Source organism: Tenrec ecaudatus, chromosome 10, assembly GCF_050624435.1.
Source record: "Tenrec ecaudatus isolate mTenEca1 chromosome 10, mTenEca1.hap1, whole genome shotgun sequence".
Lineage (NCBI taxonomy): Eukaryota > Metazoa > Chordata > Mammalia > Afrosoricida > Tenrecidae > Tenrec > Tenrec ecaudatus.
Window position 1 is genome coordinate 97,106,349 of NC_134539.1, and position 26,935 is coordinate 97,133,283.

A 26,935-nucleotide genomic window follows, 5' to 3' on the forward strand; every position below is an offset into this window, starting at 1 on the left:
TTCTGGTCAAGCATCATGCAAACTAACAAAGACGCGGTCAACAATAAAGCCATGTGATCGTTGTCTTCATGAGATAAGCAGACAAGAAATTGGGGAGTAAATCCATTATAAGTAAAACTATAAAGAAATACGCTTTAATGTTGTTTTTTAAAAAAAATCAATGAGAGAAGCAAAGTGCTCTTGGGTGGATAACGGAGAATCTCAGTTAGATAATGGTCACCCTGTACACAATGCAACAACACCGCCCAATTTTTCTTTTGTTTTTAAATCATTTTATTGGGGGCTCATACAACGCTTATCACAATCCATACATACATCCATTGTGTCAAGCACATTTGTTGCCATCATCATTCTCAAAACGTTTGCTTTCTGCTTGAGCCCTTGGTATCAGCTCCTCATTTTATCCCCCGCCCCTACGCCACTCTCCCCTCCTTCATGAACCCTTGATAATATATAAATTGTTATTATTTTGTCATGTCTTACACTATCCGACATCTCCCTTCACCCACTTTTCTGTTGTCCGTCTCCCAGGAAGGAGGTTACATGTAGATCCTTGTAATTGTTTCCCCCTTTTCACCCCACCCTCCCTCCACTCTCCCCGGTATCACCACTCGCACCACTGGTCCTGAAGGGATCATCTGTCCTGGATTCGCTGTGTTTCCAGTTCCTATCTGTACCAGTGTACATCCTCTGGTCTCACCAGATTTGTAAGGTAGAATTGGGATCATGATAAAGGGGGAGGAGCACTTTTAGGAACTAGAGAAAGTTGTTTTTCATTGTTGCTACCCTGCACCCTGACTGCCTCGTCTCCTCCCTGTGACCCTTCTGTAAGGGGATGTTCAGCTGGGTCTTGGGTCCCCAATCTGCACTTCCCCTCATTCACAATGATATGATTTTTTGTTCTTTGATGCCTGATAACTGATCCCTTCGACACCTCGTGATCACACAGTCTGGTGTGCTTCTTCCATGTGGGCTTTGCTGCTTCTCGGCTAGATGGCTGCTTGTTTACCTTCAAGTCTTTAAGACCCCAGATGCTATATCTTTTGATAGCTGGGCACCATTAGCTTTCTTCACCACATTTGCTTATGCACCCACTTTGTCTTCAGCGATTGTCAGGAAAGTGAGCATCATGGAATGTCAGTTTAATAGAACAAAGTGTTCTTGCATTGAGGGAGTACTTAAGTGGAGGCCCAATGTCCATCTGCTACCTTAACACTAAACCTATAAATATATGCACATAGATCTATTTCCTTATCCTCATATATAAATAAATATATGTACGTGCCTTATTTAGACGTCTATAAATGCCCTTTGCCTCCTAGCTCTTTCCTCGTGTCCCACTATCATGCTCAGCCTCCACTTGGGTTTCAGTAACTCCTCTCGGTTACATTGCCCTTGATCACGCCCTACCAGGCCTCCTACACCTTCCTCACCACCGATTTGGACCATTTGTTGTTCCCTCGCCCCTGGGTTTGTTAACACCACTTCCTTTCCCCCACCTTCCATTCTCCCATATCCCCCCAGAACTGTCGGTCCCGTTGTTTTCTATTCCAGAGTATTCGTCCAGCCTATCTTATTTAGACAAACCTGCAATGATAATAACATGCACAAAAACAAGAGAGAGCAAAACAAAGCAATAAAAGAAAACAAAACAACAACAAAAAGCAAATGACAAAAAAACAAAAGGAAAAGCCTGTAGTCAGTTCAAGGACTGATTGTTGGCCTTTAGGAGTGTTTTCCGGTTGAGTCTGATGGGGTACCAAGCCTTGGCCTCAAAGTCTAGTTTTGGTATTTCCTGGGGACTTCATTGCTCTGCTCCCCTTGCTGTTCTTTTGTACGCCCTTAGTGTTTTGCCTTGGTGTGAAGGGATCAGATTGGGTACAATTCCCACACTGTGTCTCCAGTGTTGTCCCGTGTAGGGTTTTGGGTCAGTGAGGGATGTCGTGTCTCATTGTGTGGCCGGCCATATGGTCTTTTCTGTGGATTGGCTGCTCTGAGCGAGAATATCGTCCTCAAGGCTTGGTGGGTTAGAATGTGCTCCACTCTCTCTTCCTCCCCCTTCATTTGCTCCCGTGTGCTCTGATCAGACATGCCCCTCTCCCAGAGCTGCAGCTTCAGTGCTGTCCTCTGAAATAAATTCTTCTGGGGGGAGGGGCAGGTATCCATGTGGCTGGGATAGGGGCCGGCCCCTCAGACCTCTCTTCTGGTTCCCTGCTTCATGCTGGTGTGTTGCATTCACATCTGGAGCACCGACACTGCCCAATCTTGCACTCTACTCATACTTAATTGTGGATTGGGCCTCTGTGATCCATAGGTTTTCACTGGCTGATTTTTGGAACTAGACTGCCTGGCCTTTCTTCCAAGTCTGGAAGCGCCTGAAATCTATTTAGCATCATAGCAAAATGTACGTCTCCAGTGACAGATGAGTGGAGGCTGTGCTTGAGGTCAACTGGCTGGGACGTAAACGCAGGCCTTCTGCATGGAAGGCAAGGGTGCCAACTGGCTGGCAGCTAACGACACATTAGTTAAGGAACATGGGGACGGTCTTTCTGAGGAGGTGCTTCTCACGCTATCTGAGGGACAAATACAGAGAGGGCTACAGTGCAAGTTGGGGAGTGCGCCCAGGAGGTAACAGCCAGAGAGAAAACACCTCTTGGAGCCTGTATGATCAGACCTAAAAATGCCATGGGCCACCTTTGACCCTCATGATCCCCAGAGACCTCGCCATGAGTTCTCCTGCTGTGACCAGATATCTCCCCACCCAATGGAAAGACTCCCCTCCGGCCGGTTCCCTTGTCAGCTGGACCAGCAGGATTCCACCCCATCCTCAACCTAAGAGGTTTCACTTCCACAAAATTATTCAGACATGCCAATCACATTCTCCCGCAGGAAACAGCTTCCCCACCCTCTTGTAACTGCAGAACTGGCTGCCCACAGTCTCTCCCAGTTCACTCAGGTCCCAAGTACAACCCCCACGTGGCCGTACGTGAAATTTGGTGTCCTCCTCTGGGCTGTATGTCCATGTAATTATGAACTGCTTAAAAAACTGCCACTAATCCCACCTGACAAGGGTTGAACATTCGCCAGTCCCAGAATACTAGGCGGAGAGTCTCTGCCTCACCCTTGTAAGAAGAGGAGGCGGACAAAACCAGGCAAGGAAGTCAAGGAAGCAGAAAGAAGTCAGGGGGGCTGGAGTGCACTTAGCAAGGGAATAGTGACCCGGGATGATATCAAGTGGACCGAGGGGCTAGGTGCTCAAGGTCTTCCACAAAGGGCTAGAAGAAAAAGTTGGCACTTTGTTCTAAGCATAGTGTGATAAACCCCTGAAGGATTCTAACCAATGGGATGAACCCATTCATGATTTTTAAAAGACCTAAGGGAGAAATTCACTGGAAAAGGTTAGCAAGAATGAGAGAGGCATTTCCAGGTGGGAGGCTGCTGCAGTAGTTGGCACGAGGACTTTGTTTCCTTGGCTTCATTCATTAACTGGAACTAGGGTGGTAGCAATGCAGAGAGGAACACATGGAAAGATTTTAATTATGCTCTGGAGGAAGAATCAGCTGGACTTAGTGACAATGGTTAAAGGGGATCAGAAGAGGAATGAGTCACAGACGGCCCCAGGCTGCGAGCTGGATAGTCCATGTTCCGAGTTGGAAAAAGAATAAAATAAAAACAAGTAAATCAACTGCTGTAGAGTTGATTCCAATTCATAACGACAGTGGAGGACAGAATAGACCTGCCCCATAGGGCTTTTGAAGTCCTGAATCTTTTGGGGAGTTGGGGGAGGGGTGTTCCTGAATCTTAATAGAAGCAGACCACCACCTCTTTCTTCTGCAGAGATTCGGAAGTCTTCAGGGTGTAGATGAACCCGTCTTAGTAAAACCTGAGATGATGGAAGTATTCTATATCTCTGCTGCCCAGTATAAGAACTCATCAGATGTGGTTATTGAGCACATGAAATGTGCCTACTATGGCTGAAGAACTGAATTTTTAATATTAGTTTCTGTGTGAATAGTACAAGTGTAGATGGTATTTGGAAGCATACGATTAGAGATCACCTGGACCCCAGGGGAATTGTAAAGAGAGGATGAGCAATCCCCCTTGAGGATGCTAGTATTGTTGCTGGGTAGAGGACCGTAACTACGAAGGATCTGCCCCAAAGTAGAGGAAACCGGGCACAGTGATTCTCACAGAAGCCTTAGGGCCAGGTGACAGCCCAGCCTATAAGCTGTGCCTAGACATGGGCATATCTGGCATCTAACAGTGGTATCAGATGCCCATTCCTTCGCCATCTCCTGTTTTTCGTCATAGCCCGTTCCACGAGATGTTATAAAGACAATTGAGTAGATCATTTGTTGTCTTGGCTGGTGCGGTTGAGTTAGTTCTGACGCATCACACCCGACGCACAACAGAGCAAAAACACTGCGTGCTCTGTGCCATCCTCACAGTTTGTGTCAGGCCAAGTTGACTAGAGAAATCAATGCAGTGACACTCATGTGTGTAAGAGAGAGCTTTCTATAGAAAGAGCTTTATACCAGGAAGTTAATTAGATATCAATAAAAAATCCCCGCCCAGCCCAACTCAAGTCTGTAAGTCCGATACTAGTCCATAAGTCCCTCTTCAGACTCACACAGCCACATGCAATGATGCAAAATGCAGAAACATCAAAGGCCAGTGGGTGCAAAATCGTGTGGATCCAATGGCGGTGGCCCTGGCAGCAATCAGGGTCAGCCAGCGGGAAGGTGAAGGCAGAGGGGGAAGGGGAGGTTCTCAGGGCCCTCCTTATGAGAAGGCCACGCCCACAAGGAGGCACCATCAGGCTGTCACCTGATTGACAAGATGAATACCAGCCCTGCGCTTGTATATATCTTCAAACTGACATGCAGTTGTGTAAATACCACACAATTGTTCCTGTGCTTGCAGCCCATTGTGTCAGCCACCGTGTCAGTCCATCTCATTGAGGGTGTCCCTCTCTTTCGCTGCCCCTCGGCTTCATCAAGTATGACGCCCTTCTCTAGGGACTGGCTTCTCCTGACAGTGTGTCCAAAGTACTTGAGATGAAGTTTCGCCATACTTGCCCCAAGGAGCATGCTCTGGCCTTAATTTCTTCCAACATCACAGCAACACACAAGCCACAGTATGACAAACTGACAAGTGATAAAGTAAATAATTTGGCATATATAAAACAATTTAAATTAATCAGAAAACCCCTACTGAAATGAATTTAGTCTAAGTTTAAGGGCTTTCCTACACTCTCTGAACAGGGGTCTTCCTGAGACTGTGAAGTGTCGTCTGCAGTCATGCAAACAGATCCAAGTTCTTCCCTCAAATCACTGTGATCTTTTGGGAAAGACGGAGCCTGAAAGCATTTGCTCTCACACACTGCTTCATGAGCGTTGTCTCCTGATGGCCTGAACCCTGATCTTGCTCTGGGTGGCCCCCTAGCATCACAGGCTGCCTCACAGCTAGATGCCCAGGGGTCTGGTTGTAGCTTATTACCGAAAAGATGGAACCACGCAGAAAAGCATTCAGACGGCTCAGCTTACTCATTTTCCATTGTCCTTATAGTCTAAGGCACTTGCTCTCGACAGAGAGGGTTGATTTTTTTTTTTTCCTTCTAAGAAGGCCTAGAGGGAGAAAAGGGGAACTGATCGCAATGACCAATGTATCTCACACACACGCACACACATACACACGAGGGGAGTGAACAACAGAAACATGGGTGAAGAGGGACAGCAGTGTCCTATCATATAATTATATTAAAATAATAATTTATAATTTATCAAGGGGTGATGAGGGTGAGAGTGTAGAGGAGGGAGGGAAAAAAACGAGGAGCTGAAACCAAGGGCTCAAGTAGAAAGATAATGTTGTGAAAAGGATGATGATGGCATACGTACAAATATGCTTGATACAATGGATGTCAGGATTGTTCTAAGAGTGGTTAGAGCCCCCAATAAAATTATTTATCAAACAAACAAACAAAAGAAGCCCTGGTGGTGAAAGGTTTCTGGTTCAGCCGCCCTGGAGGCTCTGAGGGAGAATAACAAGGCGCTGTCCTGCTGTAAAGAGTTACAGTCACTAACCCTGTGTGGGGTTGCCAGGAGTCACAATTCACTCAACGTTGGTGGGTTTAGTTGGGATCGGGGAATTTGTAATGCTGTCAGCAGGGAACACATGAGTCAGATCATGAATGACTACAAGTCTCTGAAGAAATTAGCTATGGAGAATTCAACATCTGGAACTTTTCATTCATTGTAAGAGCTCCTGAACTCCACAGCCTCCCCTCAACGAGATTTGTGTCCTAGTGCGTAGAGCTCTGTTTGCTAGTTACTTCTCACCCACTCCCTTCCCGAAGGAACATCTGTCTTGCCATTTCCGGAGTGCCCATTCAGCAGCACTCCTGGTGGAGGGACAGTGGCTACAGCAATGTCTAGGGAACACACTCATGGTGAGGAGTGTGCCTGGGGGACTGACATTGTATTCGCATAGAGAAAACCAAGTCTGCTCAAGTTGTTGATGAGGGTTTGCGAATGTAAAACTCAAGGAGGGGGGAAGATAATGCAGGAGAGAACAGAATCAAAACAGGGATGCTTTTTCTAAGAGAGGCATATTTGTAGTTGGGTTTGAAAGGGAACAAACTAATTAGAATGAAGCAGACACTGGAAACTGCATTAGACTAAGACTTCAAGTCCAGCCCCGAGCCTAGGGTCTGCTTCAGCTGGGCACTGAGGGATGGTTTCTGATACACACGAGCACCCAGAAAGGCACTGTAATGTTTATAACAACCTATTGAAATCACAACCGAAAGATTGCACACTCTAGTTCTTGATGGCCCCGAGTTTCAGAAAGCATGGGCTGCATTTATCTGGGTGGAAGTGATTACACCAAGTAGGTTCAATATCTGTATGAAAAAGGAAATTTCTGAAATAACCAAGATGTCCTCTATGGCATTCAAGAAAGATGCCGTCACAGGATGTGAGTCAATGGAAAGTTTTGACATTTTTTTTCCATTAAAGGTAGGCATGTTGCTTTGTCATCCTATGAACGTCTTCCACTTAGCCTAAACAAATTCTGGTGATAGAATGGTGCACGGTCCTGTAGCTGACTGAAGTGAACTTGATGTGAGAGGAGAAGGTCTGGCCATTGGTATCACTCCTCCCATCTGTTCTGGTGATCTACTCCACTAAGTGGGAACCCCAGTAGCCAGGCTGATGGTAGAGTTCTGGAATTGAACAGGGTAAAGGCTGATGCAGTAACTGGGTCGTGGTCCCATGTCTTGGCTTATATGTGCAAAACTGTAGCTATCTGTTGATCCTAGCAAGCTCCTTGCAGGCTGGGTGAGACTCCCACAGAGTTCCAGCCATAGAGCAGACTGTTATACCTACCATCAGCATGTCTATTGTCTAGCTAGCTTTCTGCAAGTAGACGTGACAGTGTTCTAATGAAAGAATTACTGTAGGGGTGCTTATCCAGTAATGTGCTACCGCTGCCAAAATATATAGAAATCATTTTTGTGAACAAAAAAAAATCACCCCCTCACTATGCTACACTACTCTCTGTTCTAAGCTGTCTAAAGTATCTTGAGACATTTTTTCAGCATGCATTATTTTATTTTTCTTTCTTCAATATCTGCTTTTTAAAAAAGCAAATAGAATCATTAGGATCCCCAGGTCTTAGGGGATTTCTATAGAAAACGTTTGGTTAGAAAATGCCTTCTCTTTAAGCCTTACTCGTAATAAAAAAGATGCAGATTCTAACAATATACAACTGTTTTTTGCCTGTCACATTTGGCACAGACACGGTTTAAAAATCGTAATAGCCTGTGCACGTTAAGGACACAAGAAAATAGGCTGGCATTAAAAATCGGTACAGTAAAATGAAAGAGAATCGGTTATAGCATTTTAGAAAGCAACTTCACATTACATATTAAAGCCATAAAAAATATTTCAGGACCACGGGTGTGAGGGGCAATGCTGGGAGAGTGGAGGGTGAGTGGGTTGGAAAGGGGGAACTGATTAAAAGGATCCACATGTGACCTCCTCCCTGGGAGATGGACAGCAGAGAAGGGGGTGGGAAGGGAGACTCCGGATAGGGCAAGATATGACAAAATAACAATCTGTGGATTATCCAGGGCTCATGAGGGAGGGGAAGCAGGGAGAGAGGGGGAAAAAAAAAGAGGACCTGATGCAGAGGGCTTAAGTGGAGAGCAAATGCTTTGAGAGTGATTAGGGCAAAGAATGTACAGATGTGCTTTATACAATTGATGTATGTATATGTGTGGATTGTGATAAGAGTTGTATGAGCCCCTAATAAAATGTTTTAAAATATATATTTCTGTCATGACTTCTGGATGATGCCCCCAATCTGGCATACCAGTAACCTTCGAACCAAAACTAATTTAAAAGAGCCTTACAGTAAAGATAAGAACCTCACTGCCACCAAAAAGGCATTTCAGCAGGTAGTCTGGACTGTACTGAAGGAAGCCGGGGGTCAATTCAAAGCTGCCTCTCCATGTACAGAGGTCTAAATAAAGGTATTCACCAGAAGAACTAGAGAAAAATTCAAAGTGATTCTCTAAAAGACTAAGGTTGGAGAAAGGAGTAGTTTTTTTTAAATATTTCACTTTATAACATGAACACATCTCAGAAAACAGAGAAAAATGGAATTAAAGATGTGGAATTTTCCATGAAATTTTTAAAGCCCCCTCATATTACTTTGATAGAATTTTTATGTAGCACTAGGACTTATTAATTACCATTAATAGAACATATTTTGTGTGAAGGAGCATTAATAAAGGAAAAATAACCTAAATGTCAAAAATTTATTTTTAAATATCAGAAATCAATCAGTAAGTTAATTATTAATAGTAACTCTGATCTTTTTTTTAGTCATTTTATTGGGGGCTCATACAACTCTTATCACAATCCATACATACATCAATTGTATAAAGCACATTAGTATATTCGTTTCCCTCATCATTCTCAAAACATTTCCTCTCCATGTAAGCCCCTGACATCAGTTCCTCGTTTTTCTCCCTCCATCCCTGCTCCACCCTCCCTCATGAACCCTTGATAATTTATCAATTATTATTTTGCCATATCTTATCTGTCCGACATCTCCCTTCTCCCATTTTTCTGTTGTCCATCCCCAGGGAGGAGGTTATATATACATCCTTATAATTGATTCCTCCTCTCTACCCAACCCTCCCTCCACCCTCCCGGTATCGCCACTCTCACCACTGATCCTGAAGAGATCATCTGTCCTGGATTCCATGTGTTTCCAGTGCCTATCTGTGCCAGTGTACATCTTCTGGTCTAGCCAAATTTGTAAGGTAGAATTGGAATCATAATAGTGGGTGGGGAAGAAGCATTTAGGAACTAGAAGAAAGTTATGTTTCATCATTGCTACACTGCACCCTGACTGACTTATCTGTTCCCCATGACCCTTCCATAAGGGGATGTCCAGTTGCCTACCGATGGGCTTTGGGTCTCCACTTCACACTCCCCCTCATTCACAATTATATGATTTTTTATTCTTTGATGCCTGATCCCTTTGACACCTCGTGATCACACAGACTGGGGTGCTTCTTCCATGTGGGCTGTGTTGCTTCTCAGCTAGATGGCTGCTTGTTTACCTGCAAGTCTTTAAGACTCCATACACTATATCTTTTGATAGCCGGACATCATCAGCTTTCTTCACCACATTTGCTTATGTATCCACTTTGTCTTCAGCAATCGTGTTGGGAAAGTGAGCGTCATGAAATGCCAGTTTAATAGAACAAAGTTTCTTGCATTGAGGGAGTACTTGAGTGGAGGCTCAATGCCCATCTGCTACCTTAATACTAAACTTATAAATATATGCACATAAATCTAATTCCCCATCCTCATATATAAATATATTTACATATGTACATGCCTTTATTTATACCTCTATAAATCCCCTTTGCCTCCAACTCTTTCCTCTATTTCCCTTGACTTTCCTCTTGTCCCACTATCATGCTCAGCCTTCATTTGGGTTTCAGTAATTTCTCTAGGTTACATTTCCCTTGATCACGCCCTACACCCTCCTCACGATCCATTTGTATCACTTGTTGTTCCCTTGTCCCTGGGTTTGTTAACACCACTTCCTTTCCCCAACTTCCCCCTCTCCCATGTCCCCCCTGGAACTGTCGGTCCCATTGTTTTCTCCTCCAGATTGTTCATCCAGCCTATCTTATTTGGACAGACCTGAGGAGATAGTAGCATGCACAAAAACAAGACGGAGCAAACCAAGCAACAAAAGAAAACAACAAAAAGCCAATGACAAAAAAACAAACCACAACAACCACAAAAAAGAAAAGTTTGTAGTTAGTTCAAGGACTGTTTGTTGGCCTTTAGGAGTGTTTTCCTGTAGAGTCTGATGGGGTGCCAAGCCCTGGCCCCAAAGTATAGTTTTGGTATTCCCTGGGGACTTTGTTGCTCTGCTCCCCTTGTTGTTCTGTTGCATGCCCTTAATGTTTTGCCTCGGTGTGGTGGGATCAGATGGAGTGCAATTCCCACACTGTGTCTCCAGTGTTGTCCCCTGTAGGGCTATGGGTCAGTGAGGGATGTCGTGTCTCATAGTGGGGCTGGTCATATGAACTCTGACCTGTTAATATTCTTGTTTATATCTGAAATCACAGTTTGCCTATTTGACTTAAAATGTTAAATGTTACAGTGATCATCCATAAGAGTCTGTCAGTTGATGTTCTTTACTACTTCCCTCCCAATTATTTTTCCAGTTGATAATTTCAGTCTCTCTTTTTAACCTAGAAAAGGAATCTCTTATTAGCATTTGAAGCAGCTGAAAGTGTGGGCATCAAGCCCAGCCTGGTAAGTATCCGAACTTGCTTTCTTGTCGTGTGCTCATTTTGATTATATTAAAAAGAACTCTTATTATCTGCTGAATGCCTTTTTTAACAGAATATTGAAATCCACATGCTATTACTCATGCTCCTAGTCTACAGGTATCCAGGTGGTCTGGCCATGTGAATTAGAGCTTTTGCGATGAAGATTTCATTAGGAGTACCGTTTAATTCTGGAAAAAATATTGGACTATATTGCCATTAAATTACTCTTGTTTGAGTCAACTATAAGTGTGAACTTTTTCAGTTTAATTGAAAAATCTTTCATACATTGAGTTCTAAGGAAAGACTGAACACACTGCTGGTGGGACTGTAAAATAGTACCGCCAACTGTGGAAAGCCATATAGCACTTACTCAAACAATTGGGAATAGAAATATCATATTGCCTAGCAGTAGCACTAGTCAGTACATGCTTGTGTTAGACAGGGTTCTCTAGAGAAACAAAATCAGAATGCTAATAGTTATATATATGCATACATACATACAGATAGATGTATAACATAAGAAATAAACAGTTAATTAAATTAGAAAGCAGTACAAATGGCTCAGTGAGACAGTTGTGAGACCCTGGCAGCCCTTCAAGCCTTGAGGGCCGCCAGGTAGTCCTCTGTAGAGTAATTCGGGCTATCCGGGCATAGGCAGCAAACAGCAAGGCAGGTCACCAACAGTCAGCCAGATGACAGGGTCTGACAGCCCCCAGCTCAAGAGATGTAACTTCTAATAGTGTGGTGAAGCAGGTCTTAAAGGAACCTCATATTAGAGTGACACGGTCCACGGGTTAGGTGTCCCACAGGTAGTGTAGCTTGCAAATTGAGGCACGGAACAAGCAAGGCAGTCGCACACTGGTCCGATGATCAAAGAGCAAGAGACAAAAAAAGGCGAAGCTCTCCGAGCCACTTATCTCTCCGCCCTTCAATTAATCCCACGTATGTTTTATCAGCCAGGTTGGCACAATAAACTAACTACCTCAATACTCTACAGAAATAAAGAACCTATCATGATCAGATATCTATGTTCATCACAGCATTATTCACAACAGCAAGAAGATGAAAACAATTAAAATGCCCATCAGTAGAAGAATGCATAAACTCTGGCACATACACACAATGGAATACCGTGCACAATGGAAGACCGTGCACAATGGAATACCATGCATCGTTAAAGAATAATGATGAAATCAAATACCTCAGGATCTTATGATGAAGTTAGTCAAATACAAAAGGTCCAGATACTGTATGAGATCACTGCTATAGAAAGAATAAAACCAAGAAAAGGCTTTCATACCAAATTAGACTTTGATGGTTAACAGGAGTAGGAGGGGAAAGGAGGCAAGAGGAAATGATAAGCTACAGGGTAGACAGGTGTTAACTTTGGTGAAGGGGGAGATAGTATGCAAGGAGTTGGGGAAAAGAGGGGAGAGGACAGGAGCCCTTGGGAGGTTTATTAAGTTGTTGGAGCTGTTGAATGCAAAAACAATTATCTGAAATATAAACCCCACCCAATTCACAAGTTTTATAAAATGAGAAATAACCAGATTCCATACACAAAATCAGAGCCATAAGCATGAGCTGAGACTGTGGCGACTGCAGGTGGTAATGGTGATGAAGGACTCTTAATAAGTGTATACCTAGTACAGACAAGTTCAAAGAGCTGCAGCCTTTATGTAATGGCCAAACAGGAATCAGAGACAAGACCCTGAACTCTCTCCTAAGCAGAGCATTAGTACTCAGACCCTGCACAAAGCTGAAGCTCAAAAATACTGCTATCTTAAGAGAAAGGAAAAATAAGGCAACGCCACAGCCAGTCCACAAAGGTGTTACAGAAGCTTGTCCCTGCCTGGGACTTTTTGTAATCAATGAAAGAAAATCTATAAGAAAAGAAAACTGATCCAGGTCCAGTTTGAAATTCAAATTAATAAAATCTGCATTGCAGGTGAGGTAGTTAGTTTATTGCACCATGCTGGCTGATAAACACATGTGGGGTTAATTGAAGGGCAGAGGGATAAGCAGCTCCGTGAGCCTCACCTTTTGAGTTCTCGGGCCTCTTGCTCTGTGATGGTCGGACCAGGGTGCAGCTGCCTTAGCCAGTTCCCTCCTTCAACTGGCAAGGCTGACTTCCTGCAAGACATCCCCAAGGAGAAGCCACATGGACCTACCCTGATGCAGCCCTGGGTGCTGGAGAAACCATGTGGAGACCCCTGCCATCGCTGAGATGCTTACACGTTCACTGATTCGGCTTTCCTCCTGCAGTTGGCATTATTGTATGTGTTTTGTGAGATGGAGGAGAACTTTGTGGATTGATGTCGGACATATGGGCTAATGTTGGACTTGTGGGCTTGGATAGCATTGGGTTGGGATGTTTTCTTGCGGTGCACTTAACCGTTATATAAAGTCTCTTATACACGAGTTTCTGTGGATTTGTTTCCCTAAAGAACTCAGACAAACACAGCAGGATACCCTTATTGTAACTTTCTCTGATCTAGGAAGCGCCTGAGTGAATAGTTTAATTGCTGCTGAAAATATGTACAGAAGCCAAAATTATAAAAGACACAATAAAAGATCTATTCTGAGCTATCAGAACACATAAGAGGATTATTATTTTATTTTTGAACTTGACTTAATTAGACAATGTCAATTGTCAATGTTGCCATAAATTCAGCTGCACCTTGTGGTGCCTCCGTCTATGCAGAGTAGGACTACTCCTTACGAGTTTTCAAGACTGACCTTCTGAAGCAGATCCTGTGGGCTGTCTCCTGAGGCGCTTCTGGATGGGTGCCCGCAGACATCTTTCAGCTGGTGACCAGGTCCTTTACTCTTTGTACCACTCTGGCAAGAGAATGCGACTGCCAGCTGACTCTGTTCGCGGATATTAAAGAAGTACAAGAAGGACTGAAACCCATAAGGAAAGAACCTGGCAATATGGGGGAAATAACGCTTTAGAAAAAGAATTAGGCAATTTTTCTAGAAATTAGAATTAAAAACATAAGGAATGGGGTGAGAAACTGATTCGGTACAACAGAAGAGAGGATTAGTGAACTGAAAAAATACATCTAAGGAAATTACCCAGCACGTCAAGCGGATATTTAGCAATGGGAAAATATATTAGAGGGAGTTTGTTATTACACAGTCAGCCGCAAATGATAGAAGGCCCACTCGTGTTTGCATAAACCATTCCTAGTTGCTGTCACATCACCTCCAACTCATAATGACCCTGTCAGAACTGTAGCCCGTGATGTTGTCAATGGCTGACTCTTTAAAAGGACTCACTGGGCCTTTCTTCTGAGATGCAGCTGGGAAGAACCAGGATCAGCAGCTAAGTGCATTTTTCCATCACTTAAATCTTGATGTTTTTTTCCACTGAGAAATCCTGAGGTAGTTTCAGGGTCGGTTTGTTGCTTAATGTTTTAATCAAGGGCTCCAGAAGATCTCTTTTCTACACTCTTGGCTTTTTCCTTCCCGTTCCTCTTCCTTTATGCCAAGCCCAGATATCACTTCCGCCTGAAGGGCAGGATGTATCATTAGAAGAGGTTGGGAAGAAATGGGGAGCTAATAGCAAGGAGTACAAGAAGGAAGAAAATGTTCCAAAACTGATTGTGGTGATGATTGTACAATTCTACTTGATGTAATCAAACTGTTGGATTATATGGTATATGGATTATATGCCAATAAAGCTGTTGGAAATAGCTAGTGCTGAGACAGTTTGTAAATTGAAGTTGGACTTACTCAAGATCGCATTGACTGGATATCAGCCAGGTAGTACGATGACACCAAGAATGTCACACATGAAGAAAGGTCATTAGAAAGACAAACAAAAACGCCTGTCAGAAGAGACCCTGAAGCTTGCTCTCAAGTGCAGAATAGCTCTAGCAACAGAAATGATAGTAAAAGTGGAACAGAAATTTTCAAAAGGTAACTCCAGAAGACAAAGTATTATAAAGAAATGCGTAAATACCTGAAGTTAGAAAAACCAAAAGGAAGGAATATATTCTGTATTACTCATGATGAAAGACCATAAAAAAGAAAGAAACTCACTGCCGTTGAATGGATGCCGACTTATAATGACCCTATAGAACTGCCCCTGTGGGTTTCCAAGATTGTAACTCTCTATGGGATTAGAAAGCCCCATCTTGCTCCCAAGGAGTGGCTGGTGGTTTTGAACTGCTGGCTTTGTGGTTAGCATCCCAAAATGTGACCACTACACCACCATGGCTCCTGGGGGAAAAAAAGTGAAGAAAACAATGCAAGACTTGAGTTGCAATATCGAGAGATTCTGTAGACAAAATGCTGAATGATGAAGGAAGCTTCAAGAGAACATGGAAGGAATACACAGTCACTAGACCAAAAGGATAGGGCAGTATTCAGCCATGGCAAGAGGTAGCGTACGATAGTATTGGAGTAAAGTTCAAGTTGCGCTCACGGCATTTGGAGATAAAGATAAGGTTCCAGGAACTGAAGTGTTTCAACAAACCACTGCAGTGTTAGAAGTACTCACTTGTCAGGAAATCTGGAAGACAGATACAAATCCAATTGATTGGGAGAGATTCATATTTGTATCCACTCCCCCAAAAAAGTGACCTGACAGAATACATAAATTTCAAACAATTTCATTAAAGCAAACACAAGTAAGATTTTGCTGAATTTCATTCAAAAACAGTTGTAGCGTGTATCAACAAAGCACAGCCAGACATTAAGCCACATTCAGAACAGGACATAGAACAAGGAATATGTCAGATTAATCTTGACAGAAAGCAATGAATACTAGGAAGATAATTACCTGTACTGTATTTACTATACACAGGCATTGGACTCTGTGGATCACAACAAACTATGGGTAACATTGTAAATAATGAGAATTCCATAACAATTGTGCACAGGAAACCCTTAGTCTATGGAAATGCTGCAGAACTTAAAATTCGGAAGGTGTACTTCTGGGTTGTGTCCTTTCATCACACTTATTCAATAGCTATGCTGAGCATATAATCTAAGAAGCTCAAGAGCGAGGATCAGGACTGGGAGAAAACACATGAACAGCCTGCACTATACAGATAGCACAAGCTTGCTTGCGGAACGTGACAGGGACTTGAAGCATTTACTGATGAAGATCGAAGACTCCGGCCTTCAATATGGCTTACACCTCAGCGACGAAAAGGAAAAACAAATCCTCACAACTGACCAATAAGCAACATCATAAACCGGGAAAAGATTGAAGTTACCAATCTTTTTACTTGGATCCACAATCAATGCTCACGGAAGCAGCTGTCAAATCTAACAACAAATTGTATCCGGCAAATCTGTTCTAAAAGATCTCTTTAAAATGCTAAAAAGCAAGCATGTCACTTTGAGGACTAGGGTGCACCTGACTTAATTGATGTTTTCAGTGGCCTCGTGTGCATGAGAAAATTGGACAATGAATACGGAAGACCAAGGAAGAATCGATACCTTTGCATTCTGGTGTTGGCCAGACTATGGCATATACATGGAGTACCAGAAGAAGCTACTCTATTAGAAGTATAGCCAGAGTACTCCTTAGAAGCTAGACTGTTGTCCAAAGGGACCTGTCCTAGAGAAGGACATCTACTTGGTAAATGTCAACAGTCAACAGTTGTGAGGATGGCCCAGGACCACGCAGCGTTTTGCTCTGTTGTGCACTGGATTGCAATGAGTTGGAACTTACTGGCCCCTAACGAGAACAAAGCCCCCATCAGTTTGTTATACTGTAGCGGCTTACGTATGGGTATGGTCCTGGAAATTTAGCCACCAGTATTTCGACTACCAGTAGAAGTACTGATCTGGAAGAAAGATCTACTTCATGAATTTAGTTAATCAAAATACCATGGCTCACAACAGAATATTGTCTGACTGAATTGCGTTGAGCATATCATCAGAAAGGATCAGCTGTCACAGGAAGGCATCAAGTCGGGTGACCTAAGGGCCAAAGAAGGCCACGGAGACCCTTCATGAGGTAGTTGGGCACAATAGCCACAGGGATGGTCTCAAACAAGAGGTTGATACAAGACTGGAACTTTCCATTCTGTACCTGGCTTCACCATGTGTCAGTCAACTCAACCGTAGCTGTCTATCTTTCTCTCGTGTAGAAATTAATCCAGAGAATTTCTTACATTCTCATTTTAAAAAGTGCGGGGATTTATACTTTGGACCAAAATGGAAAAAACACGAGCCTGATTTGGTTTATCCTCCCTTCTACAAAAACTAATGATAGTATAATGTGAGGTGTAAAGAGTATTTGTTAGAAGATTTTATTATTGCCAGAATACATTTGCCTTCAACGTATTACAGTTGATATTTACTTTTTTAAAAATTTAATCTTTTTTCTAATTTTTATCTAATCACTGTAGAAGTTAGTGAGTTGGGAAGAGGATGAGATCATCTGGTTGACCTAATTGTCCAAGCCAAGAAGTTCATTTGTTTGGCTGTTTTTAGGAGCTAGTGCCAAGCATAATTAATCTCAAAAGCATTTAGGAATGTTTGCAGGCAATCTAGTTTATATCATCCACAAAATAGACATTTCCTGAATTATTCAATTTGCTTTTCAGTATCTTGACATTGAAAAATAATGTATTTATTTACACATGACACTTTCAAACTATACTCACTCAGGAATTGACAGTACAATCCCAAGTATCTGATTAAGCTAATTATTGTATCATTCAGGAAAAAAACAGCAACCAAAAAACGTCATTTATATATCTTGGTATAGCATAGTAGCAAAGATGGGATTATTTAAATATGAAAGTTATACACTATTTCCCAAATTGTAGCAAGCAGTCTTCCTCATCCACATCGCCTATCACGAAGTTGAGCAACTCTTCAGAAAAGAGCCTTAAATCAGAGAGGACAGGCGGTGTGGTCGCCAGTCTGGTAGCAACCAAGGTTGAGGTGTTTGAATCTTGGCGGGAAGGTGTCTTTGTTTCTTAGGGGTGCTATAAGATAAACACTGGGGCTGGCTTTCATAGACAGGAGTTCCTTTTTGCACAGTTTAGGAGGCCAGATTTCCCAACTTAGGGCCCAGCTCTAGTGCAAGGCTTTCTGCCTCTTCCAACTTAGGGGAAAGGTCCTTTATGGACCCTTTGATGATCCTCCAGGGTGTGTGTCTTACCCTGTTAACCTGCCCTTCTAGGTGCCAAATCTGTTCTTTTTTAGATCTGAAAGGTGGTTGCTTAACAACTACTCTGCAGTGTTCGCCCATCTCGTTAGCATAACAAAGACTTATCCCCAAATGGGATTACATCCATAACTACAGGGCTTTCAGGTTTTCAAACTGGGCCAGTAGAGGTACTGTTCTTTGAGAAGTTTTGCTCACTGAGTCGCCCAGTAGCAATAGTCATCATACCTACAGATTAAGTTCTTCAGCTGAGCTGTAACTGGAAATCTTACGAGGCTAGAAAAGGCAATTCCGGCATGATGGAGCATACTCTGGGGTAAACTGTGAAGTAGACTTGGCCTTAATTGGTGAAAAGCATTTATTTTTCATTATTGATTCATTTTACCTTCCCGAAAGTCCACACTGTATGGGTGGGACACTGAGACATGTACCCCAGTTACATGAAGGACCTCAGGTCTAAGGGTAGTAAAGGCAAGTTAACCCACACTGTTAACCATCCGTGACGCTGCATCTGGAGCAGCTATGTCTATGTGCTAGGCTCTCAAAGTACAATTTATTCACTGTACTGCATATCACATGTTGTATGATATGGTTAAAAAATAGTCAAAGTTCAGGGAAATTTAAATATAAGGCGTATTCTAGAAGGCAGGCATTCTATCTGCTTGCAAAGAGATCGTGTCTCCCCCGGAAGCAAGTCGGCTAGTTAAGCAATTGTTAAATATAAACCTTAGAACGAGCTCAAAGCAATAACACAGTATTTTATTGTTTCATAACTTCATGAACAATTTGTGCATTTGGAGGACTGTGAGCCTCCTGCAGAGAAAGGAAAAACTGGGAAGAAACAAGTGCCCCCGAAGGACTGGAGGCTTCCCAGAAGCGTAATTTTTTTTCACTCCCTTAATGAATACACATTTCCAGGGTGACCACATACTTAATGAGTATTAAGTTAGCATTTAAAAATTATGCATGAAGAGTTTTGGCCCTGTGCCACGTGTAGTTATAAATGCAGCGCCATCCAGCTACTGAGACGCAGAGTGGCCCTCAGGACAGAGTAGGGGGGGCTCCATAAGGTTTCCAAAGCTGCATGGAAGCACATTGGCCTCGTCTTTCTCCCACAGGAGCAATGGGTAGGTTCAAACTACTGACCTTTCTGCTGTCTGCCCAGTGCTTAACTCACAGTGCCACCAGGTCTCTGTATTTGTAGGTATGAGAGCTCTTAAACTGAGGATGCCCACCACCTTTTTCATGACATCACACAGGTGGGGTTTTCACTGGCCACCCTCTTTTCTAGCCAGAAAAGAAAAATTGACAAGGCTGCAGACTGCTTCGGCGGGGAAGAAAAAAAGTTAATGCTTTTGCAGTTTAAGCCTGACTTTCCCTCAACATCTGGTTATTTTTCGGTTTTTGTGAGGATGAAAACACCCTAAAAGCAAGGGAAGATGCTTCTTTGTGGGTTTTTTAATAACATGAATAAAATATTAGTTCTAGGACTTTTCTGGTAAACTCTTTGGAGTTGCTTATACAAACAACCATGTCATCAGCAAAGAAAGGCCATTTTATTTCTTCTTTCCCATCTGCATGTCTTTACTAGCTTTTTCTTGCCTTGGTGCACTAGCTAGGACGTCCTTTATCATGTGTAATCGGAGAGATGAGAAGAGATATGCGTGTCTTCTTCCCAGCCATAGAGGGGAATCATTCAGTCTCACCTCATCACTGAGCATGATGCTGTTGTTTTACACACACACGTCATACGTTAGGTAGAGAAAGTTACCTTCTGTGTCTCAGTGTTTGAGTTTTTCATCATAAATGCTAGCTGAATATTATGTGATCTTTTCTTAGAAAACTAGAAAGTTGGATACCAAACATTATTTTCTTAGTTCGTTTGATTATGTGATGAATTACCCTGATGGATTTATGAATGACAAACCAGCCTTGCAGTCATGGGATCAGTCCCACTTGGTCATGAGGGATTGATTACCCTTTTATATATTGCTGGGATCCATTTACAATACTTGTCAAGGAATTTTGGATCTGTGCTCCTTTGAAAGATTGGGTTGTAGTTATCTGGTCCTGCCCTTTTCTGATTTGGGTCATTGTGTAATGCTGGCCTCGTGAAGAGCCCCTGAGAGATGCAAGGGCCAGTGCACATGGCTTCTAACCAAACGGTTACAGGTTGGACTCTATCCACAGGTGCCTCAGAAGGATGTCCTGGCTTTCTGCTCCTGAAAATCAGCTAGGGGAACTCCTGTGACTCACAGTTCTACTCTGGCAGACATAGAGTCTGTTGCCAAATGGAGTTCATGTAATAATAGACATCTCCTTTAGCCTCAGAAAAAGCTAAGAATATTTCCTTCTTTTCTATTTCCCAGAAGAATTCGATTCAGTTGTGTAGAATTGGTATTGCTTCTTCCATGATTATTTGGTACAATTCACCAATGAAATAACTGGTCCTGGTGTTCCCCTCCCTTAAGTAAAAAAGCTTTAACTACTAATTTAAAGAAATTTTATTAGTGTGTAGATGCTCTCATTTGCTCCTGAAGCGTATGACATTTTCTCTTCAAATATATTCAGCTGTGGTGTTGAAAATGTACCAAAGTGCTTTTGATGGAATGTTTCTTAGCTTCAGGCATAGGAAATAGTCACTGTAAAAGGATAATCTTGAATGGGCTTCTGAACCCTGTCTGACACAGACGACATAGCCTTCCCATCCCACAGAGGATGTTGCTTTTCCTTGCGTCTGTAGGAAGTTATTCTTTCTCAGAGTTTCTCTGTTTCCAACACATCATGCTTAATTCTTGGTTACCTTTTGTTTGTTTGTTTATGAAATTTTTGTTGTGCATTGACTCCTTTTCTGTATTATAATCCATATTGACAACTCCCCTGTTTTAAGAAGTTTCATTTTTGATAAGTTCGTTTATGTGCACACTGCTAGTACTTGGGGTAGAAGAAGAATCTTATCTTTGTAGCCCAAGAAAATGGTTTTGTTTGTTTGTTTTTATTTTTCATTGTTCCGGGTCTCTGTGTGTGGAATGTACCACCAGCACTTCTTTCCCCTGACTAATAATATGCTTATATATATTTCTCTTTTTGTATAACCAGGAGACAAAATCAGTCAAATAGGTTTAGATGCTACTGAAGCAGGTTAAATGACTCATTTACGGTCTTTAGGCTTCCTTGATGCCTAGTAACAGGTGCATTAATGAGTTCAGCCGGATTTCCCACAGCATCTCTGCTATGGGCTTTCTGTGGGGGTTCTTTCCTCTTGGTCCCCATGCCCACAAAGCAGCCTGACCTCAGTTCCAAAGGTAATGACTGAGTAGGTTCAGTGGCAACGATTCCAGGACAGCCTGTGTGAGCCCTCCTTTCTGCTCTCTCCCTGCTGTTGCCTTCTTACTGATTAAATTGGGGGGAGAAAAATAAAACACTGGTAAATAGCAAAGCTAGTGAAATGAATTGGTTAGAGAATGGCCGGTTTTCCTGGTGGAGATGTGACTGTCCATTCCATGTCAAACAATAGAAGGCAGTCTGTCCAGTGTGGCATAGCAGTTCCCGCAGACAGACGGCATTCACCAGCAAAGCAATGCAACACCAAGGGAAGCCGTATGCAAAGCGTGACATGAAAGGCACAGAGGAAGCACTAGTCTGCCCACCAGATGGGAGCATAGGAAGACAGGTGTGCCTTCTACTGTGACTGAGAAGAACGGCAATGGCTTTATCACAGGAGGGTAATGGGTGGCTCTCTCTTTTCACAACTTTTTTTCCCCGGTGTTGCCCCTGAAAGAGCCATGTTCTCTGGTTTGGCTTTGTTTTTAAAGAAAGAGTACAAATAAGTAAGTAAATAAAATATAGAGTGATTGTTAATGAGATATAGCTTGAATGATACATTAGTCTCACAAAAGCTTTTTGTCAGTATTTTATTTCCTCAAGGAAAATTCATATATAGATTTTGAACGATTAGCATAGCAAACGATATAGCATATATTATGATTACATCAGTATATTTCAGATAAGAATTGGATTCAGATTTAAGTTTAGTTTTCACTTAATTATTGTGTAATGAACTTTGCATTATATAGCGCTGGTCGCAGAGTGGTTACACATTGGGCGCAGACCCTCAAGGTCTGCAGTTCAAAACCACCAGCTGCTCTGTGGGAGAAAGATGTGACTTTCCACTCCCCATAAACAGCATCAGTCTCAGAAACTCACAAGGACAGTTCTGTCCTGTCCTGTAGGGTTGCTATGAGCCAACATCGACTCAATGGAAGTTAGAGAGAGGGATGTTTTTCTTATTAAATGAACCTGTGTTTTCAGAAAATAATATTTTATTATCTATAGTTTGACATTATTTTTATTGTAGTATTATATTATACTAATATAATACAATTTATAATTTTAATACAGTAGTAATTTTTAAAACCTTTGGTTTAAAAATAAATTATTAAAACCAAAAAAATGGCAGTCTCACCCCATAAATAGGAAGGATAAACCTTTCTGTTATTTGACCACACTTAACACTGACTGTTTTGCCCAGACCTCCTTTCTATCCAGGCAGTACAAGCCTCTGACCTGGGTCTAAGCCCCTTTGTGGGAAGGTGGCCTGTGATGCACCTGCCTCACCCTGTTCTCTCTTGTAACCTTGTCCCCTCTCTGCAGGAGCTCAGTGAGATGCTATACACTGACCGGCCAGACTGGCAGAGCGTGATGCAGTACGTAGCCCAGATCTACAAATATTTTGAAACGTGAACCCGGAAAGCCTGAGAACATCTGCCCTGGGAAGCATCGGCCACTTCCCACAGCTCCTGCCCTGTCTACCTCCCCACCGGCAAAGCTTTCGAAGGAAGCCTCTTTGGTGACTCTGAGCAACCCCAAAGTGAACAACACGATGCAGCACGAGGTCATCGCGTACCACGCTTAAATCAGGGTGTGCTTTGGTGTACGAATTAGAGAAGCTTCTCTCTCCCGTGGGGTGTGTCTAGAGGGCGAGGTGTCCCTCCAGATCCAAGATCCTGCACCCAGGCTCATTTCCACAAGAACCAGTGCAACATCTCGCGTCTCATGTGACTTAACGCAGAGTCTGCTTAGAGATTCTGAGACTGCCATCCTTAGCATAGCCAACTGCGGTCTTTCTAACCAGGGACCTGCTTTAATTCAAGAGCTTAGCTTTTGCCGTTACAGAAATTTGGCCCGTGTCACGACTCTCCCTTCCCACCACCAAAAACAAACAAACAAACATTTGCCCTTGAGCAGCTGAGACACACACACACACACACACACACACACACGAGCAAGTAATCATTTTGAATGCTCAGAACACGATGCGGATTTTTCGAGTTTACAGTCCCTTGTTTGATTACTTGGGTGAAAAGCACAGCAGGTGAGGTACTCATGAACTTCTGTGGAAATTGTCTCTTTGGTCGCCGTGAGGTCCCATGGATGAGAAGCTGCGGGTTGTGTGAGTGGGACCAGTCAGCTGTGTCACCCACCCACATCCCCCAACCTGCCCATGCCCTCACCTGGCTCAGTGAGACATGTGCAGACCAAAAGGAGATGGCAGCGACCATCCACTGGCCTGTCACCCTCCCCTTAGTCAGACTCCCTTTGCCTTCACCCAGTCTGGCTGGCATGGGGCCTGGAAGAAAGCCTGTGTGGGTGCAGCATGTCAGGACTTTGTGCGTTGGTTGAGAGTGCGGATTTCTTGAGAGACTGGGGAGGTAATAAATATATTTGTCCTTTATTTCCACTCTGAACTTCCTTAGCTGGAAGAACTTCATCAGGCCCATTGTTCTTTGCTGGGCCAAAAGGTGGTCGTTGGGTTGGGCGGTGGTGATTAAATAGCAACGAGCTCATTGTCTGTACGCGGCAGAGAAGAGGGCGCAGCTCGCTGGTACATCAGATCCCCATGTCTGCTGCTGCAGGGAAAGATCATCCCACAGTCTGCAAGCTACTGGGAATTGCAGTCCTCCCCCTGATTCTTACAGGAAATCTGATTGCCGAACCCCTTGAGTAGAGACTGCAGGTTCAGCCCCCACGCTGGGAGAGGAGTGAATTCCCAGAGGAGTCTGACCCCCACACTCCACACCAGCAATTTGGGTGTCTGGGTACTGCAGGTGGGGCCAGCCCTTAGTCTCAAGCTGTCTGACAACCTGGGGAAAGACGCCCTGCCTCCCCACCCTGCCGGTGGGTCTCAGCGCTGGCTCTGTATCAGAACCTCCTGGGGAGTTTCATGAAAAACAGCCAGTTAACTGGTGACTCAGAGTGTCTGGAGTGGGGCCCAGGATGCATTGTGCCCATTTAAAAAATCCCAAGTGTTTGCATTGCATGGCTCCACAGAGAGCCTCTGGGAGGAGAGGCCTTCTCATCCAAAGCTGTGGACATTTGGAGCAGGGCTCATTCCTAACTGGCCCCTTTGTGCTTAAATGGACAAACCGGTCCCTTCCTGGGAAAGGCAATGAAATGAAAGTGACTTCATTGGGTGCTTTGTGCATCTGCCTTCTGTTGACTTGCCTGATATGTTTGCATCCTCTTGCTGATTCCGCTTGGCACACTTTGAGTGCAGGCGGAAGTGGGTAGCATCCCAGGCTGTTTGTTGTTGTACTTACCTGGGGCTGTGCAGGTGTTTGGATGATGGTTTTCCAAGAGCTCTGGGACAAGCGTGATGGGGATGCCAGGCACCCTGCCCAAGACCACATTGCTGGTGGTGGCCGGTTCACCCGTTCTTGTGGGTGTCGTGCCACCTTAGGGTTCAAAAGGAGGGAAACACCACATGGAAGAAAGGCTGTCCGCTCTCTTTCATCACAGGAGGTAGGGTGGCCATTGTCCTTGTCAGTGAGCGTGCTTATGGGGGAGGAAGCCTGTGCTCTCTTCTCAGAAGCAGGGCCACCAGGCCGTGATGCAGGACAGACACCCTTTGGGGGTCCTGAGAGAGATGGACCCGAGCTGGGTGAGGGATCGGGCCTGCCAGCCCAGCAGCTCAGTGCAGCATAGCTCGCAGCTCTCTTGCAGGGAGAAGCGGCCTGCCGGTGTGTGGAGGTGCGGCGCCACAGGGCAGCCTTATGGAAGTTGGCTTTTTGGTCAGGCCCTTTCCCAGCCCAGGTTAGGCCACACTGGGTGAGTATTTCAGATCCAGTTGTCAGTTAGAGAACTCAAGAGCCCCAAACCCCAGTGTTATCAAATTAGTTCCAACCCAGCATGGCCCCGTAGGACAGAGCTGAACTGCTCCATAGAGCTCCTACGGCTGCTGGCGTTCGAGAAGCCGATGTCTCGTTTGTTTTTGTCCCTTTGAGCAGCAGCCAAGCACTTACTCTCAGTGCCACCGCAGTCTCGTTCAGAGCACAAGGCTCAAGGGAAAAGTTGACCGACTGAACCAACAAGGGACTATCTTCTTGCTTCTTGCGCTCACACTACATGGCATCCTTCCCAGTTTCTTGTCCCACCTTCTTCAGCCTTCAAGTGGCCAAATCTTCGTTTAAAATCCATGGAGTGTTACAAAGCCTTTTTTGTTTTCCCCTTTCTTTATACTTTTTATACCCAAACTGTGACATTCCAGACCCAGGAGAGTGAAGGGCTTTCTCTGAGACAGAGGGAGAAGGTGGATGGTGGCTCCTGCCCGGCAGGGATGACTTTCTGCAGCACCAGGCAGGTCCCCGCTCTTCTCGCTTCAAGGTCGACTTGAGTCTTGCTTTCGTTCTCCGTTCATTGTTTCTTAGCATTTGCAAGAGCCCTGCCAAGTGCCATGACGCATCAGACAAAACATGCCTTCCAAAGTGATTCTTCATCTAGCAATGATGGCTACCTTGGGCGTCTCATCCTTTCTCCAGCAAAGCTTCCTCTCACTCTCTCCCCGAGCCTCTTGAGGGGAGGGTGGCCTTCCCCTGGAGAAGGAGGACAGAGGCCTCAGCTTCTTAAAATATAAATCCCGTTGCCAAATCCAGGACTAGTTTTGATCACTCCAAAGCTCCAATGTCATTTTGGAGATACACTCCCAACAGCATGCAGTAAAGATGAAAAGCCAGCACCCTGTCTCAAAGTATTTTTAATAGCAACACGTGCCCAAATTCACTGGTTTGTGTCGCTTCTCTGAACCGTTAGAGCTTGCTAACCGTGTCACATCCTGAGTAGCTCACTAATTTTAACTACATTAGTTGAATGCAATCAGTGACATTTGTGGCCTCGTTTCTATGTTTCTATAAAGAATATACTAGACTGTACGAAGCATTGTCAGGATAAGACATGCTAACATAGATGTATTTAAATTTTAACCTGTAAGTATACAGTGTATGACTGTAATATTTCTAATAAATATACTTTGTTTCGGTCTCATTGTGAATGGTAATGTTTCTAAAAAATATACTTTGTTTCGGTCTCATTTACAATAGCAAAAACAAAAAACAAACCCACTGCCATCTCCCACTTACAGCGCTTCTGAGGCTATAAATCTTCACAGGAGCAGCTAGCCTCAGTCTTCTCCGAGGGAGCAGCTGGTGGTTTTGAACCACTGACCTTGAGTTAGCAGTCTCACACTCACCCAACAAAGACATCGAAACTCCTAGTTTGCTTGTTTTGCCCAAAGTGCCAAGCAAACATACGTTTAGTCTGTATTCAAGCCAGCATCTGCTTGTGCATATTCCTTGTCAGACCCTGGTCCCCACTGCGTTGCTCTGGCTGACAATGCAGAAGTTCTAAGTTCCTGCCCCCAATTAGCAGCCCTTGTTATGTTGTGATTGTGTGCCTGCGTCGATTCCAACCCATTGTGATCCTACAGGACAGAGTAGGCCTGCCCTAGAGGGTTTTCATGGATGTAGATCACCAGTTCTTTTCTCCCAAAGAGTCAGTAGTGGATTTGAACTACTGACTTTTTGCTTCGCAGCTAAAGTGCTTAGCCATTGTGCCACCAGGGCGCCTTGTGCCTACTACAGTCTCTTGTGAAGGCT

General features: G+C 43.8%; 1 protein-coding gene across 3 annotated transcripts in view; it reads left to right on the forward strand.

The window, feature by feature from the left end:
* Positions 1 to 26,331, forward strand: part of SPECC1 (sperm antigen with calponin homology and coiled-coil domains 1) — a 286,549-nt gene extending 260,218 nt beyond the window's left edge. For 2 of the 3 annotated variants that reach the window (XM_075561007.1, XM_075561009.1), the window contains 2 exons: positions 10,791 to 10,850; positions 22,659 to 26,331. In XM_075561007.1, the coding sequence (XP_075417122.1) occupies positions 10,791 to 10,850; positions 22,659 to 22,748 (150 nt within the window). In that variant the 3' untranslated portion in view covers positions 22,749 to 26,331. The remainder of the gene's footprint in view (positions 1 to 10,790; positions 10,851 to 22,658) is intronic. The other variant, XM_075561008.1, reaches the window with a different exon arrangement.
* The last annotated feature ends 604 nt before the right edge of the window (positions 26,332 to 26,935 follow it).